General features: G+C 42.0%; 2 protein-coding genes across 2 annotated transcripts; one reads left to right on the top strand and one right to left on the bottom strand.

Annotated features, from left to right (window-relative positions):
- Nucleotides 1-862: 862 nt before the first annotated feature.
- cdk8 (cyclin-dependent kinase 8) lies at nt 863-9,241 on the bottom strand. The gene is made up of 13 exons (XM_039789937.1): nt 8,760-9,241; nt 7,254-7,329; nt 6,667-6,777; nt 5,903-6,043; nt 4,563-4,620; nt 4,341-4,472; nt 4,082-4,225; nt 3,259-3,328; nt 2,977-3,049; nt 2,694-2,791; nt 2,418-2,496; nt 2,101-2,259; nt 863-1,920 (listed from the first exon to the last, which is right to left on the bottom strand). Exons 1-13 carry the CDS (start codon nt 8,885-8,887, stop codon nt 1,795-1,797), a joined length of 1,395 nt encoding a protein of 464 aa, XP_039645871.1. The 5' UTR covers nt 8,888-9,241; the 3' UTR covers nt 863-1,794.
- A 546-nt stretch (nt 9,242-9,787) lies between these two features.
- rnf6 (ring finger protein (C3H2C3 type) 6) lies at nt 9,788-16,853 on the top strand. Its single transcript, XM_039789936.1, has 4 exons — nt 9,788-9,918; nt 11,016-11,171; nt 11,390-11,554; nt 13,149-16,853. Exons 2-4 carry the CDS (start codon nt 11,030-11,032, stop codon nt 14,993-14,995), a joined length of 2,154 nt encoding a protein of 717 aa, XP_039645870.1. The 5' UTR covers nt 9,788-9,918; nt 11,016-11,029; the 3' UTR covers nt 14,996-16,853.
- The last annotated feature ends 634 nt before the right edge of the window (nt 16,854-17,487 follow it).

Raw genomic sequence — 17,487 nt, forward strand, 5'->3', positions numbered from 1 at the left:
GACCTGCTAAACTTAGATCTGTGCTTTACTCTCTGAGGTGGGCTTGAAGACAAAAACAGTCTGAGGGAGATGACAGTCATCAAAGAATGGAATGGGAGAAGAGAATAGTCTTTAGACTGTAGACTGGGTCCATTAGAAAGTGAAAGGAAGTTTTATTATTGAAAATGCACTTCTATTCCTGGACAAGGGAGAGAGCCACAGCCTGCATTTGTTTTACAGCTGTCAGTTAAACATATATAACTGATTTAGCCATGAATACCAAAGCACACATGTACAGTATGTGACTATGTAATAAAGAGGGGCAGTTTAGACAGAAAAGACTATCATGACATATTTGGACTTTACATCCAATGTGTGACTTGTTGTTTCAAGTTGGGATTCTGTGCATCCAACAGAAATACTGTAATTTCATAAACCTTAGTGCGGAAACAATTAGTCCATCAATAGAAAATTAATCTGCAACAATCCTGATAATATATAAATATTCTCTTAGAGATTCTCTGATTTTCTGCTTTTATATTATTGTTATTTCAGTATTTGTAGATTTTGGAATGTTGTTTAGAAATCAAATTGTACTGGCCTTTAACCACTTTTTTGATGTTCTACAGACAAATTGACGATCGATTCATCAAGAAAATAATTGTCAGATCAATCAATGATACAAAATTATCTTAAAATAACAAACTACAATATATCTACAGGCCACTATAAGTAAAGGACAATAAGGGGTCTAAAAATTTTGGAAAATGTATTAAGCGTGTGTTGTGAAAAGTGCAAAGATTGATGGTAAAAGAGGTGAAAAAGGGAAGTACTTGTATATGATGGCATCACTCATCAGCTGCTTGCACATACACACAATTAACAATATCAAAGTTTTTACTTTTATTGTCAGGATACTTGCTTCATGTAAAATATTTCAATACAGTACAATGCATGTTCCATCTGCCATCCTCCATGCGATTGGTTGGTTTGTCATCATGTTCTAAGGCTTGCCCACAGCATACAGCAGCTGCTTTCCCACACTTGCCATGAAAACAAAACCATGAAAACTGATTAAATTATAAACTACTAAAATCTTTTTTTTGTCCTTTCTGAACAAAAACCCTCATCGCCACAGCTGTGGGGGCTCCACATCTGCCCAGCATGCTTCACAGCAGCTCAGTTTAGTCCTCAGCTGAGGCATCACAGGGGCGCACACACAAAATAAACAGACAGACAGACGGACAGACAGACAGACAGGAGGACAGTTGGACAGGGAAAACTGTCACTGCTGGCAGTCACATAGCTTTCAGTCTCATCCAAGCTTCAACAAGAAGAGGGTAACTGGCTGGGGTAGGGTGTGGGTGGGGGTGTGGAGACAGGTGGAGAAAAAAAAGGGGAGGAGATAACAGCAGATTAACACGTGTCACCCCCCCCCAAACCAAGCCATCTTCTCACGGCTGGTTTGATTACATCTGAGTAACAGAAACAGGTTGGATATCACCATAGTATCCATTCTTCTCATTCTCCCACCTTGAGTTTCACCCATCAGGTTTTGCTCTCTAGCGGTGTGTTTAATACTGGGGTTATGGGTGTGTCATCTTGAAGAAGTGTAGATTGCTGTAATTCTGACCTAACAGACTGCTGCAGAGAAAGTGCCCTCTGTGGGGTAGAGCAGGGTTGTTTTGTTGCCTTGGACATCCCACATCCCTCAGTACATTTGTTCAGGTGGGTGGGCATGGTGCGGGCTGTGTATGCGTTTATATATGTGTGTATAAGTGTATGTACGTATGTGTGTGTGTGGAAGGGGTGGTCTCAGTAGCGGTGGGTCTGGTGGGAGTACTGGGGCGGCTGTTGGGAGGTAGAGGAGTATCCCATGCTGCTTTGGGGCAGTGATGTGCTTGGTCCAGGGTTCTGATAGGCAGCATGTGGATTGGAGCGCTGCAGGGAGAAAAAAAAAAATAAAAATCAGAAGATATTCATTAAATCCTTTCAACTACACTCTTTGTTTCGGCCTCAAAAGTTTAGTGCCCTCTTGGTTTCCAGGTTTATTAGGCAGACATGCCAAGCTTACATGAAAGAGCTATATTTTCTTCCAAAAAAGAGGGAGGAGAGACCTACCTGGTAGTCTGAGGTCATGATGAGGCCACCTGAGGTAGTGGTGGGTGGGACAACCCGCACTTTCTTCAGAGGCGGGCCCTGGGCATGGCTGTTGTCAGGGTTGCCAGTGTGCCCCGCCCCATTCGTGTGGTTGTTTCCCTGTTGCTGCTGCTGGTTTTTCTAATAGTAAAAAAAGAAGAAACAAAAGACGTATACGTTGTATTATACGTGTACATTTACTACCTCTTTGCAATGTTTCCCTTTAACTTTTTTGTATAGATTCTTGAAATAGGCATGCTGTACATCTGCAGTGAGACAGTATGTCGCACATTTCTTACTTTGTCTGCCTTGTCCTCCGGCTCCTCCTCTGTCAGGAACTCCCTCTTGGGGTAGGGGATCTGGCAGCCTGCAAACACACTGGAGAAAAAAAAATGGAAAAAGGCTTGTCAACTTCAAACATTTATTCCCATAACTCAAAGCTAATTAGCTAGGGGACCTGTTCAATGTGGTAGCGACCCTAGGGTCATGTGACTCAAGCCAAGGACTAGCACAAGATAAATAAACTGGATACAGACTGTGAGTATGGGTGTGTGTGTACGTGTGCTGTGACTCACTCAGAGGTGGGCAGGGGCTCCTCCAAAAAGTAGGGGTCCTGCATGGCCTGTTCAGACGTGATTCTACGGATGGGGTCCATGGTCAACAGCTTCTGCAGCTTTAATGAATTGCACACAATGTCAGCCTCAAACAAGAATCCATTAATAGACGTGGCATAATGACAAAGCATGCTTCATTTGTCATGGAGATCCAAACTAAAGCTTCTATTATAATTGTACCATAATGTCTATAAGTTATGGAAATTCCATGCAGCTGCCCTATTACCGAGGCATTTTAACTCACCAAGTGGAATGCTTTGCTGTCTGGCTTGACTTTATGTTTTTCCATGTACTTTATAAGGCTGCAGTTCGTGTATCTGTGATAGAGAGGGAGCGAATTATATTAATATCATGCCTTCCGTGCAATTACTAGGTATAACAACATGCAGTGTTATTACATGGTTAAGTAAGAATTGTGTACAATGCTCAAAAATGTCTTTTTGCCAGCAGACCTAGCACTCGGCTTTGCTCTAACTTTGTTTCTGATCTTTTAGAAAACTAGGACAGTGGTACTCTGCAGACTCACGTGTTTCTTCTAAAGTCTTTCATCAGCGTGGAGTGTTCGGGCATCTTTTTGATGTCCTCCCAGTCTTTATCTGTCAAATGAGGGAAAACAGGATTATACCATGTCACATCCTCCTTCCCTTAAGAACAGATTATTTAGGTTGAAGAGTCTGGATTATAATTGTTTTTTAGTACAAATGCTCATGATTCCCCCACAACAACTGCATGTTACATCAAGGGCATATTGAGCTTTGGTTGTGACTTACAGGTTAAGATCTTTTTTTTTTTTTTTTGAAAAGGACGTTAAATTTGCCCCGAAGCAAAATTTGTTCAGCTTGATTGTCCTGCAGAATCAAAACAAAATCCATCAGACAGACTGGTGAATTACAGAACTAGAGCAGCAGAGATGATAGAAGGAAAGAAAAAAGGATCAGAAGCAGCTTAAGTGAACTGGAAGAAATAGGCCCAAATGTAGCCCTGCAAGTAAAATTTTGTGTTTGTGAATGGGCTTCATCTATCGTGTCAGTGAATTGGTGTTCAGAGCCAACAGACCACAGCACAGCCTAAAGAATAAAAAGGGAGCTTGAAAAAAAGACCAAGCAAATAATCTGCCTCCGCTAGGAACGGAAAATGCTTATCCTTCCACAGCATTTTTCCATTATAAAAGGCAAGACAGCAGCTGTTGACACTTTGGTGTAATAGCAGCCGAATTACATTTTATATGTGTACATGGTTTGAAAAATCAGAAGTACTTATTTCACTTAATGTCACAAGCAATACATCCCCTTTTGAAGCAATTATTTACAGTATTTCCTGCCCAAAGTCTGGCAGCACTAGACTCTCACCAGCAGGGAAGCCCATGACGTTAAAGATGCGGTCCAGTTGGTCGTGGTGGTAAGGGTTACTAGTCTTGATGTCCTCCTGGCGACAGTGGAATATGGGCTCAGATGTCAGCAGCTCTGCAAAGATGCAGCCAATCGCCCAGATGTCTGAGAGAAAAATAGAGCACACACTAACTTCAACGGTCACTAAAGTCAGTAGAACTGGTTGCACCTGCTCACACGTGGGAAGTTGCACAGACAGATGGGGTTGCACAATTCTCACCGATGGCTTTGGTGTAGTGCCGAGCCCCCAGCAGTAGTTCAGGTGCTCTGTACCAGAAGGTGACCACGACAGGGTCGAGATCGGCTAAAGGCTTCAGCGGTGAATTGAAGAGACGGGCAAACCCCATGTCCGCTGCAGAATAGACATTACAGTCAGTAAAGTAGTAGCAAACTTAAACAATAAGTGAACTTTAAACATTTAAAAAGGAGATATTATACGTACCAATCTTTACTCTACCCCTCTCTGGCCCTTCCCCCATCACTAAAATGTTAGCTGGTTTCTGAGGAAAAGAGATGGAGACAACTTTTAACATGCTTCAACAATCCAAACGTTTACGACAAAATCACGGAGATTAAATCAGCTTTGCCTGGCCGAGTTGTTGAGCTCATGATTTATGCAGTGTTCACCACTTTAACAGAAGTCTTTTTAAGACCACATAGAATGCAATTTCATGCCCATTTTACTATCATAGCAAAGTATGATGAAAAACCACAATCAGGCCTCGATTAATTATAATTATATCACATTTTCAGTACTTTCCAGCAGTATATAACAATAATTCCTAACAATAATAATAATAATAAACAGTATATATATTTTTAATTAGTTAATAATATTAATGCAACCAGGATAAGTGGCATTAAATGAGAGGATGGATTAACCAATTTAAGTTTTTACTAAAATCAACACTTGTTATAATGAGACGATGAGCTTCCTAGCTTCTATAGTAAGCATTAGTGACTATATTAGCTTCAGGTCTGATAGCGCTGACTGAGCCTCCTGTGCACAAAATCCATTGTCCTAACATTACCACTTTTAGTTTATAAGTGTAATTTCATGCCGACAATCGGATACAAAAACATTTTATAATTAACATCAATATGCTTTTTTAAATAAAAATTTTAAAACTTTCTTTTTTAAATAAGTCATTTTTTCTTAATGTTGAGGTAAATGAATACAATGCTTTTTCAAACTTTTTAAGACCTGCAGACACTCTGTGAACTACAGTTCTGAATGTGGTGTGTAATCAAAACTCTCTCTCTTTTTTTACTGCCCTCTAGTGGACATGATGTACACACTGCAGTCTACCATTTCCATCTCACTGTGGATGTAAATGGCAGAAAACGTGCTTTTCAAATCACACAAGTAAAACCTGTTAAAAACCTGAGACAAATATTTTTAAATTCTTATTTTACAGAACAAAATACTACACTAGAAACAAAGCTTTCCTTCAGAACACAACTACTGCAACTATTTGATCTTTTTTTGGTGTAATAACCTTTCACCCAAACTATAATATAGAATATTGTACAAAATCTGTATATGACAAATGCATGCTAATCTTGGTCGACTTAAACCTGTAAAATCATTCATCTACAAATAAAAAACATTTAAAATGTGAAAACAGGTAGAGCCATAACTCAAAACATGCTTCACATGCCTCAGACAGATTCTCTGCCCAATAATCGTCTACTCTCTCATCAACTGCTGACTTGTTTTCCCTTCTACCAAAATATTTTCTCTCTCCCCCTCTCACTCTCTGCCCTCCTCAATCCTCTTACAAGGTCTCTGTGGAGGACCCAGTTGGCGTGGAGGTAATGGATGCCATCCAGGATCTGGTAGAGCAGAGACTTGACCATTCCTCTGGGCAGCTGAAGTGGCTTCTTGTTGGCCTTGGATGCTCTGTGGAACTTAATAATGTGCTACAGAAAGACAAGATAATAGTAATTGTGGTGTGCATGTGTATGTGTATGTGATGCATAAAATCTATCATTTTGTGTGCTTTTCCACATTTGTATGGTCCCAACTGTTAAGTTTATGCTACAGGCAAGATGAGTAAGGCTGATGTTTGTGGCATGTGTTTCCACTTCCTTGGGAGGGGAATGTGAGTGTGCAGCTTTGTGGCAGAAAATGGCATTTTAACTCTGTTCTGATACCCTGCCAAGTGTAATGCAGTAGAGGTTTGACTACCACATGTTTAATACTTTATGGTGTATGTGTGTTTTAATGAGACTTAGCAATGCACAATTTGGAGTTCTTTTCCTTACAACTGGCTTATGGTGTATGTCAGTGGTTGTGTTTCTCATTTAAAAAAAACTAAACAAATATATATAACGCACATAAACTCACATAAATGGGTGGGAATCTGCAGTATGTGAATGTGTGTTGGTCTAAAACTATTAAAGAAATGATTATAAATGTATGATACAGAAACGATCTACATGCATTCCCAGTCATATTGGCATATTCAGTGGACAATGTTGCAGTATGTTTGATAAGTCATGCCATGCAGCTCCAGTGTGTGTTGTATATGCGTGCATTTTACCCAGAGATCATGCTCAGCGTAGTCAAACAGCAGCCATACTTTACGGTCTGCGTGTGACAGGAACACTTTCTGCAGTGAGATGACGTTGGGGTGCTTCAGCTCCCGCAGCAGCTGCAATACACAAACCCACTCAGAGGACCGACACACTCTTATGGCAGAAATCAAGAATGACAAATAGCCATTTTGTCCTAGTTAATGGTGCTATTAACGGCTAAAAGTGGGGAAATGAATGTACTGATTTCAATAAATAATGCCAACAAGAACAAACACAATATCACCTGTACAACTGAATGCATTACAATAAAAATAATTTGCAACTCTTAACACATTTTTTGAAGCATATGTTTGAGGTACTGAGGACATAGTTTATATTAATGATACTGCTATATCTACCCTTTGTATGCATTACATTGATCTCTATTTTATTGTTCTGTGATTCATTCTGGCTCTTTTGTTTTATGTCTGTTGTTACTTTACAAAAGCTACTTTGTGAAGATGATTCGGTTATTACATAAGCCACCTAGGAATGGCATGAGGGTGTTGAACAGAGACCAAACAAGGGACAGAGTAAGCCAGGCAGTTCTTACTGCAATCTCTCTGCAGGCTGACATGGAGATGCCAGTGCCTTCAATCTGCTTGAGGGCGTAGTCCTTATCATCCTTCCTACAAACGGAGAGGAACAACATCAACACCAGACCAGACTGCGAGCCCCCTGAGAGCTGTCTGCACAGAAACATAAAGGGGGGCACTTGGCAGCTGGCACAGGGACTCTGAGAAGAGGCCGAGTTGCATTACCACCAGATTTGTGTAATCAAGCTCACCTCTGAGGCTCAAAACAATACAGGGGGAGAGGAAACAGGTCCCGTCTGGCAGCTGGCGAGGGACAAACCAAGCACTTTCACTTGAATAAATTGGTTATAACCTCTCCCTCCCCCTGGCCTAAATCATCATATAAACCCATGCTATGTGTTTCCTCAGGCCTTGTCCAACTGCTGCAGCACAAATGATCTCACAGAGTCTAAGAAACAGCCACCTCTTTAAACACTTTAGGGCTGTTTTGTATGGTTCTGGCTGCCAGTATGTCCAGGCTACAATAATGGGCCTAGTATGGGCCTTGTGGCTCAAGCTGCGTTCAGCTCTCCCCAGCTCTGGTCCAGACACATGTAAAGGTTTCATGTATTATATTAGAAACTGTGGGGAGAAGGTAAACACATACAAGGTTTAGAAATTAAGGTGTGTTCTTAGGGTTTAGGTGCTGACCACGAACCACAGAGTACACAAAGTTCGGGTCCAGCCAGGGACCTTAGTTGCGTGACATTCCCCATCTTCCCCTCCCCTTATTTCATGACATCTCTCCACTGTTGACTAAAAGGCAAAAAAGCCACAAAATGCACATTAAAAGGAAATGAAGGTGGGCTGATATTAAGAGTAATAAGGACAAAAAAAGAGCATATAATCAACATGGACAAAAATGTAGGCATGTTAGAGAACATATTTTATCATATACACGATTAAACACTGCTTTAGTTGACAAAAGATATGTTCGATTCCACTACAAATTACCGATTTTTAGCCAAAGCCTTTTGGGAGATGGCAAAATTCATACAGGTTGGTATAGAGATATTTTTCCTTGAGCATTATAAAAGCAACTCCCTCCCTTTAAAAAAAAAAAAAAAAAGACCACTGACACCCTTACCAAATGCCTGCACATGCACCTGAGTATCCTACATTCACCTGCTAAGGCTCTTAAGTTTACTAAATAAAAAAATGTCTACTGTTGAGCAACAACAAATGACAAAATATATGCTTCAGAAATGTTTAACAAAAACATCACAGAAAGGGAAGCCACATTCACAATAGTAAACCTAGAGATATACACGACAAAAAAGCGTGATCAACATCCTGACAGGGCAGGTAATTGCAATAAATGTTACATGTATTACTCCACATACATCTCTAACTACATGCCTACCAGTGGCACACCAGCTTTGAAGAGAAAATAAATGAGAGAAGTAATTCAAATGTATTTGGGAAAGTGAGGGGGGGCTGGCAAAGGGTTCACTGGCTAGAGGCCTTGCTGGTCATCAACTCACCCATCTTTTCTCTTCGCCTTGTAAACATGACCGTAGGTGCCTCGTCCCACTTTGCATCCTTCGTACTCAAACAGGTCCTCGACACGCTCTCTTTCGCCGGTCAGCTTCACTTTAAAATCATAGTCCATTTTCACCACTGTTTGGGCTCAATATATCCCCTCCTTCCTTTTTTTAAAGCGTCGCTTGGGAGGCAACTAGGCTACTTCAACGAGCTCGATTTAGTAATTCGGCTAGTTGCCGTCCCCACTGTGGCCCTTTCTTCTTTCAGCCCAGCTTCCACATCGAGTTTTTGGGTTAAATTGTTTGTACCGGATGAGATGCGCGGTGCCCGGAGATAACCCAGATGAAAAACGAGCCCGAAATATATTCCTTTCTCTTGTTGCTGCGTTTCTCTCAGCCGGTATCTGCTCCAAAGAGACGCACTTCACTCGGTAACGACGCCGTATTCGCGCACGGCACTGTCGCAAAACGTCGTGAAGACAGCCCTGCAGCAGAGAAAGAGCTAAAGGAAAATTGGGAAAATGGATAGACTACATACACCACGTGGAAATTCACACTATAATAATTAGAGATGACGTATAAGTTTATTCAATTCAGCCGTATGTTGAAAAAAAGTATATATTTTGCCCTATTGTGGCCTATTAGTGCTATAATACAATCATTTTGCTACGCATAACATAATTAGCCGACATTCTAGTATGATATACTAGAAATACAGTGGATGCCCACTGTTCCTAATGCATAGAATGTGTTAAAGGCAGATAACTGATTTCACTACGTTGTGCTGTGTACGATTGTATGACTATACATTTTACTTACATTTTTTTTTAAGTTTTACAATGCATGTTAGGTGGCCTGGTCTACTCCATAGTGTACCAGCAACATCATATCTTTATAAAACGGCAGTAAATAAAAGATGCACAGTTTGCCTTTGAAACGTAGTATAGTTTCACAAAGGGAACTAATAAGTAGAGTAAATGTGTTTCGCTTTTGGACAACAAACATTGAGCTATGTTGCAGATGTTGTGTTACCTAGGAACCAATGAAGTCAGGGAGGTTGTTTTTGACGGACGGTATAATGTAGCACCACTGGTCCCATCTTGGTTTGTGAGAGAAGGCAGAGCAAAGCAAACCGTCCATATTATCGCTGCTTTGTCAGGTAGTAAATTCATTTTAATGTCTTTGTCATGTCTTGTAAAACTATGCTAGGTTTAAGTGTTAACTTCCGTATAAATCAACTGCTTCATAAAACAGTTTGTCACATTTATATCTGAAGAGTTATTCAGCCTCACAGCTCACCTAGCTAAAACTAGTGTCGACGGACTGCTATTCGCTAACGTTAGATGTGCTAAATTGCTAGCTAGTGCTCGGTTAGCAACTAAAGCGTTGCGCATTCAAAATGACACTCCGCATGCTTGAAAGGTCCACAGCTGACTGTTGTGTTTGGGTGGAAACGCAGTTAATCATTGCCAGGCATTAACATATCGCTTATCTAATTCTGTCATAAAGCTGACAAGATTCTTTGTCTTTCCTTCTTTGCCCTGCGTTTACATGGACAAGACCTCCGTTTAGTTGATCGTGGCCCTCCTTTGTAGAGCAGTGATTGGACGCTTAGCGTGTCCGTCAATAAAACTAGGCCGGTGATTGGTGGCTAACCAGGATGACAACGCCAGTTTTGTTGCTTTATTCCGTGGCCTTCCGTAGCTACTGTTGTAACTTGGCTAACATTAGCTCACATGAAGATTACGTTGTTATTAGGATCGTGATTGTCTGTTCCTTACATTGAATGAATTGAGCATTTATCCACATGCTAAATTACATTGATTTACGGCGCTAGTCTTAGGACTAAACGTTAGCAAGAATACTCAGACTCTTGCTGGTGGAGTCTTTCGATAGAAAATGGATGGCATTGTCTTAACTCGTCATTGGCTAGCGATTATTAATTGTAAGGCTAAGGTTATCAAACAAATCTAACTTGCATTTGTTATTTGCTGTATCTAATAAAACCCAGTAAGAGATATAGAGCCGAGGAAAGCATTTGCTCTTTATCTTTCCAAAAGAGAATCAAATAGTTGCTTAGTAAGTTGATCAACCTATCGTAATCACATATAAGCATGTCCACTTGAACAGTGGAATTGCAGAGGCTCAACGGGTGACTTCAGCCCTTATTTTATGAATGCTAAATGTAAAGCTATAGTGGGTAGCTTTGAATGACATTCCACCCCTGACTGACGCCCTCACTCATCTGTCTGCCAGCACTTTTCACGGTGATGGACCCTCCTGGTGGGGGAGACGAACGGCGGAGGCAGGCAGAGCGTCTTCGTCGGGAGGAGGCATACTATCACTTCATTAATGAATTGAGTGAAGAGGAGTACCGCCTAATGAGAGACAGTAACCTGCTTGGCACCCCTGGTGAGGAGGGACACATCTTGTTATGTTAACACACTGATTGGGATTGTCAATGTAGCCTTACTTAACATGTAATTCAAGCAGATGAAATTAACAATGAATACAACATGTCAAAATGTATGGTAGCAATAATCTGCTCTCACTATAGAAACAGGGCCAATTCTTTGTGACCTATTGCTGCTGACGGCACATCACAGCCTGAATGTTCATATGTTTCACAGGGGAGGTGACTGCTGAGGAACTTCGGCAGCGGCTTGATGGAGCAAAAGAGCGCATGTCATCTCAGCCCCGTACTGAGCAGCGCTCGCAGACTACTGATTCTGGAGAACAGCAGGGCAGTAGTGGTGAGGGAGAGGAGAGAGGAGCTGGAGGGAGACGAGGAGCAGGTAGGGAGGAGGGTGAGGGACTTGTCTCTATCTGATCTTTCCAAATTTGGTCTTGATTAAAAAAGTAGTCAAAAAACAATAACATGACAAAAAGCTCTCATCATAAATTCTTTGAAACTGGATCATTATAAAGAAATAGGGATGCTAATTAAGAGTTTTTTAGACGACCCTCGTTAACCAATCATTAACCGTTAACAGATAAGCAGGCAACGGAGTCCCAGTTCACCCATCCAGGAGGCTTGGGCGTACTTAACGCGTTCTGCGGACTTGTACCGGTCGTGCAGCCACGATCTTCGGTGCATTGTCGCATGCAGCCCCTTTCCCGAGACAGCGTGCACAACCGACACAAGTACACAGTGGTCAGCGGCGTGTATGTCTGAGCCTTTATCTACCGCATCAACCTGCAAGGTTGTAAAATGAGTTGTCACCTGTATATCTGCCTGGCTTACTCTGGCATATGTATAGGACGGCCAGTTTAACCTGCCAGTTCTCATCGATATAGTTTCATGTATGGATTGTACATCATGCAAAATCGTGAGATAACTTTTTCATTTTTTTTTTTTTTAATATTGTTTTTATCTGTTTAATTGATAGTGTTAATTGGTCAAATATGGTATTGTCGGTTACCAGTAAAACAGTTAATCATTAACATGACTATAAAGGAATTAAACTGATTGCTCCTGAAACATTTTTTATACATTATTTAGGACAAATATTGATGCTAGGTTTAAACAAGCTTGCAACAAGGGCTGAAACGATTCCTCAAGTTATTTGACTACTAAAAATCATCATGGCAAAGAAGGCTTTGTATAATCCATTGACTAAATATATACAGCCCACTGCAGGGCTCAACGCTAACTTTTTAAAGTGGTTGCCGGCTTGGCAACCAGGCATCAGCTTTTGGTTGCTGAAATTGACAATACGGTTGCCATGTTTTAAACTGCCTATATTTGGAACAATTCATTTCTTATGTAACTATACCACACACTTAAATAATTTCACGGCAAACGTGCATGCATAAATCCCACTCTAGGCAGTGTCCTCATTTAGGATCCTGGTGCCCTGAGGGTAGAAGCTCCTCCTGGCCTGGTATATCCGGTACCTTATTCCCAACCTCAACAGAGAGAAATGGCTGTTACCTGGGTGGTTTGGATCTTAAATTATTCTTCTAGCCTTTTTCTTGCAGCACCTGTGTAAATATCCTTTAAGCAGGGTAGGGCACCGCCTATTGTATGTTCAGCCGAACTAACCACTATTTACTATTGCTTTTTATTAAAGCAAAAGTATCTTATCAGATTTCTCGATTAATCAGTGGAATAATCGGTAGAATGCTCGACTACTAAAATAATCGATAGCTGCGGCCCTAGTTGCAACACAACTTTGTTTATTCAACTGTGATTCTGGTTTAGCCTGGCAGCAAATAGCCTGGAAGTGCAGGCTTTGAGTAAGGTATGAAACACTGTCAGTATTGTAAGTGAACACCAGGAAATTGCAATCTTTCATTAGGGTTTCCTTCAACAAGAGAATAGATTTTGGGATGAATACATGTTAGTTTACAGACTTACCCATGTTTTTTTTTTTTTTTTTTTTACAGGGGGCCCAGAGCCCGGAGCAGAAACTTCTAATGGTGACTCATTACTGGAGTGGCTTAACACTTTCAGACGCACTGGTAATGCTACCCGCAGTGGGCAGAGTGGCAACCAAACATGGCGTGCGGTCAGTCGGACCAACCCGAACAGTGGAGAATTCCGCTTTAGCCTGGAGATCAACATTAACCATGATCAGCCAGAGCCGGGAGAGCATAATGACACTGCAGACACTGCAGAGCTGCCAGTGACTGCCCCAAACACAATTTCACCTTTACGTACTGCTTCCTCTTTCTCCAACCCTCGCCCTTCAGCCACGCCAAGGCCAGTCCCGTACCCCACCCCCCGCCCAGCCCTCAGTAGGAGGATGCAGACAAGGCGCACACGCAGCAGCACTACCACTCTTTCTATGAGCCCCCCTGCACTTTCTGCACCAGTGGCCGCCCCAGCTGATGCTCAGAGGAGAAATGCCACTTTGCACTCTTTAGCACCACCTCCTACTGTTCCTAACCCTCCTCTTGATCAAACTACCCTTTCCCAACATCCACCCCTGAATGTAGAAGTAGAGCAGGGCAGTGATATGTCTGCTTCTATAGACTGTCCCCGTGTGTCACCACAGTCTGGGTCTCATGCCCCAACAGTTGGACACGAATCACGTGGCAGTAGGACTCGATCCCGTGGTCGTGCACGCAGGGCTGCAGCAAGGGGTGGGGTTTCATCCCGCTTGTCAAGGCGCAGCCGTTCCCCCTTGCACAGAATACCTGTTGCCAGTACCACTCCGCCGCCAAGCAGTGGTGTCAGTGGCTCTAGCATCCACACTGCTGAGCCAGGCAATGGCACAAGCTCTGTTTCCATGGAGACCGGGGAGGCCGTTTTAGAACCTGCCGCTTTAACAGAGCCAGCTGTAGAGACAGTAGAGCGCGAAAGTGAATCGCATGTAGTAGGAGCAGGAAGTTCCGCGGTGCGACGGCACCCAACCATCATGTTGGACCTGCAGGTGAGAAGGATCCGACCTGGTGAAAACCGCGATCGGGACAGCATCGCCAACAGAACGCGTTCTCGTGCCCGGGTTGCTGAGAATACTGTCACATTTGAAAGTGACAGTGGTGGATTTAGACGCACCATTTCCCGCTCTGAGCGAGCTGGGATCCGCACCTATGTGAGCACTATCCGTATTCCACTTAGACGCATCAGTGAGACAGGCCTGGGGGAGCCCAACTCCACCGCTCTGCGTTCCATCTTGCGCCAGATCATGACCGGATTTGGGGAGCTGAGTTCCCTAATGGAGACGGAGGCGGATTCTGAAACTGTTGCACCTATCCACACAGATGCCAGTGTTTCAAATAGTAGCACCAGCCCACCCGGTCGTCTACATACAAATGAGAGCGAAGCTGGCCATGTTGGTACAGGTGGGGTAGATCAGGAGAGGGTGGGGCTGGTGGGTAGTGAGGAAGACCAGGTCGGGCAGGCCAGGCTCGGAGGAGGGGTACTAAGCACCACAGAGGGACGAGCGACCAGCAGAGACACCAACAACCTGGTAGAAAATGGTACTCTACCCATCCTGCGGCTGGCACACTTCTTCTTGCTCAACGACGAGGAGGATGACGAACACCCGAGGGGCCTGACCAAAGAGCAGATTGACAATCTATCCACGCGTACCTATGGTCAGGCAAACCTGGAGGGGGAGATGGGTCGTGCGTGCAGTGTTTGCATCAATGAGTATGCCCAGGGCAACAAGCTGCGCCGCCTGCCCTGCTCCCACGAGTTTCACATCCACTGCATTGACCGCTGGCTATCTGAAAACAACACCTGCCCCATCTGCAGGCAGCCCATACTCGCAGTGCATCATGACTGACCGATTTGCTCACAAACACAACTATCAAGTTCCTGGCTGGCTGAACTGAGCAGACCCAAGTGGGCTTTGCATGTACATAGCGCTTTCATGGTTTAATTTCTTTGAAAATATCCATTGCGTTGAAGTTGATGAAGGTTGAACCAAAAGTGCAGAAAAGGAAACTATAAATGCAGAGAAATAACAAAACTTTATTTTTTTAGACTCTTTGTGTTCAGCAACCTTGTGTTTTATTTCCTTCTTCCTATGACCTGTTTCACTGGTCTCTGTCACTAAGCTTAAGAGGCCCATGTCAATGGATGGCATTAATGCTTAAGGAGCTCCTGTAGCTGCTGCTGACTAGTCTCACTTTAACTCTTTAATGTCTGATACATGTGACGTCTCTTTGTCACAACTGGACTACACAAATCACTTCTAGACTTGATTTATTCAGTATAAGCTGTAAATAACTCACCAATGCTTGTATTTAAGGGTTTTGAAGCAAGCCGCTCCTCACATGCCATCTGTTTAAAATGGAAGCAATTTTAACATTCACCATTTTAAAGCTTCAACATTCATTTTAAAGTGTCCCTTTACAGTTGGTTAAGAAATGTATGATTTATTGGGATGTGTGTGAGCTATGTATTTAATTTTGAAATAAGTTTTATTCTGTATGTCTAGTAGTATTTGTTTAAGCCCTTTCCATACACTTGTTCCATATAATTGCAATACAGAATTCATCCATAAAAGTCACCCACTAAAATCCACCATTTTGAAATCTTTAACATTACCCAAATGAGCAGCACAATTCAAATAAAATGCAGAAGGCATGTGATAATCAGGAATTCAGAGATGTAATTTAGTATGAGTTGTGCAATACAGAGAGAAAATACAGTATTGTTTGTTTTGTTGTTCATTGATGTTTATATTGTCATGCCTGATTATCATCTCCACTTAAAAACAAAGTCTTGTTTACTCTGAAATTAATGTTTCCTCTTGGTTCCTGTTGCTGTTCCATGCCTGACAGACACCCTGGGTCCTGTGTCATGAAGATGCATTCAGTAGTTAGCCTGATGCAGCAGGAGAGCAAAAACCTGGAGCATGGAATTAAAGAAGAAAAATTTATTTTCAAGAGTGTTTACAGTTGTCCAGCTAACTCCAAAAGCCTTCTTCGTGAGATAGGTGGAGGGAAATTGTTGATGTTTGGAGCATTTGCTGCTGCTCTTGCTCCAAAACTATGTTTCCTGTCACAGTGCAATGGTTGCAGTCTATTTCATTTTCAGTGCAACACCTGAATGAGGCAGTGTTAGTATGATAATCCTGTACACTCTTTATGGTTTGTCTTTACATTACATGCACAGATATTGACATTTCTAGTGTAGCACAGGTGAATTATTTAGCTGAACCACCTAGGCAGTGTGTTTCCACCACGGTCACTTTGTACATCAACAACAGTACACAGGAATTACTACATCTTTGCAGTTAACGTGTCACTAATAAAACTGCGGGAATTATGCAGTATAGTATGTGAGAGTGGGGTTAGTTTGTATGGTTTAATTGTGTGTGCATGTGAGTTTGTGCGGGTGCTGAAGGAAAGGGCAAGTGTCCCAGTAAACCTGGTTCTCAGAAGGCTTCTGTTCATCTTATGTCCACCTTGGAGAGTTGGAGAGGGTTGTGGCCATTGAGTTCAGAAGTGAATATTTATTCTGTTCCTATTTAATAAGATGGAAATCAACTTTTGAAATATGAATATGTATTATGTTACAATGTGATGAGAGTAAACAGTTAAGATAAATATGTTACTATGTAATAAAATTAAGACATGGGTTTTCTTCTCTGCTCCTTAACAATGGAATAAAATGCAGCTTTGTTATGCCTGGAATTCTGGTGAATATACTGTTGTGTGTGCGCACGCGTCGTTGATTTGATAAGAGCGCTGTGCGCGTGAAGTTGAGAGTCTATGGTTTTGAGCGACAGATGTCAAAACAAGCCAAACAATTCAAATACACGTGATTTCTCACGTTAACAACACGTAAACAACACCTTGTTTACGTGTTAGTTTCATGTGATTTTTGAGCTACTTCTCCAGTTTGAATGGGTGAGTGTCCTAAGTTCCCATTGGCTGCTGAGCAGTAGGGTTAAACCAGTTCTGTAAGCCTGGGGTCGCCTACAACTATTTAACATGCAAGGATCCTCTAATTTCTTCCATTTTCTTTTCTTTCTCATTTCAACTTTTTAGTGTAGCTTACAAAAAATAAATAAATATTAATTTCGTCCGCGTAGCTCAAATGAACCAACTGAACAGACCACACAGGACAGAAGAGGAAGTTTGGCAGTTGTCCTTCAAAATAAAAGGTTTACAGCTGATTTCTAATAGGCATTTGAATTATAGTTTTGATCTCATAGACTGTTATCTCATGACAATAATATTTACAGTCTATGGTTGAACTCACTTGTGAAATGCATGGTAGAAATTGATTGTTCAATTAATTATTTGGTTTATAAAATCAGAGAAT

This window comes from Perca fluviatilis, chromosome 22, assembly GCF_010015445.1.
Source record: "Perca fluviatilis chromosome 22, GENO_Pfluv_1.0, whole genome shotgun sequence".
NCBI classification, from domain to species: domain Eukaryota; kingdom Metazoa; phylum Chordata; class Actinopteri; order Perciformes; family Percidae; genus Perca; species Perca fluviatilis.

Excerpts from the sequence above, each read along its gene's own strand:
- rnf6 (XM_039789936.1), top strand. The coding sequence starts at position 11,030 with ATGGACCCTCCTGGTGGGGGAGACGAACGGCGGAGGCAGGCAGAGCGT. Across the intron at positions 11,172-11,389 it reads TAACCTGCTTGGCACCCCTG|GGGAGGTGACTGCTGAGGAA; the intron begins GTGAGGAGGGAC and ends TATGTTTCACAG. Across the intron at positions 11,555-13,148 it reads TGGAGGGAGACGAGGAGCAG|GGGGCCCAGAGCCCGGAGCA; the intron begins GTAGGGAGGAGG and ends TTTTTTTTACAG.
- cdk8 (XM_039789937.1), bottom strand. The coding sequence starts at position 8,887 with ATGGACTATGATTTTAAAGTGAAGCTGACCGGCGAAAGAGAGCGTGTC. Across the intron at positions 3,329-4,081 it reads CGTCATGGGCTTCCCTGCTG|ATAAAGACTGGGAGGACATC; the intron begins GTGAGAGTCTAG and ends CTCATTTGACAG. Across the intron at positions 2,792-2,976 it reads ACAGCAAAGCATTCCACTTG|CTGCAGAAGCTGTTGACCAT; the intron begins GTGAGTTAAAAT and ends AATTCATTAAAG.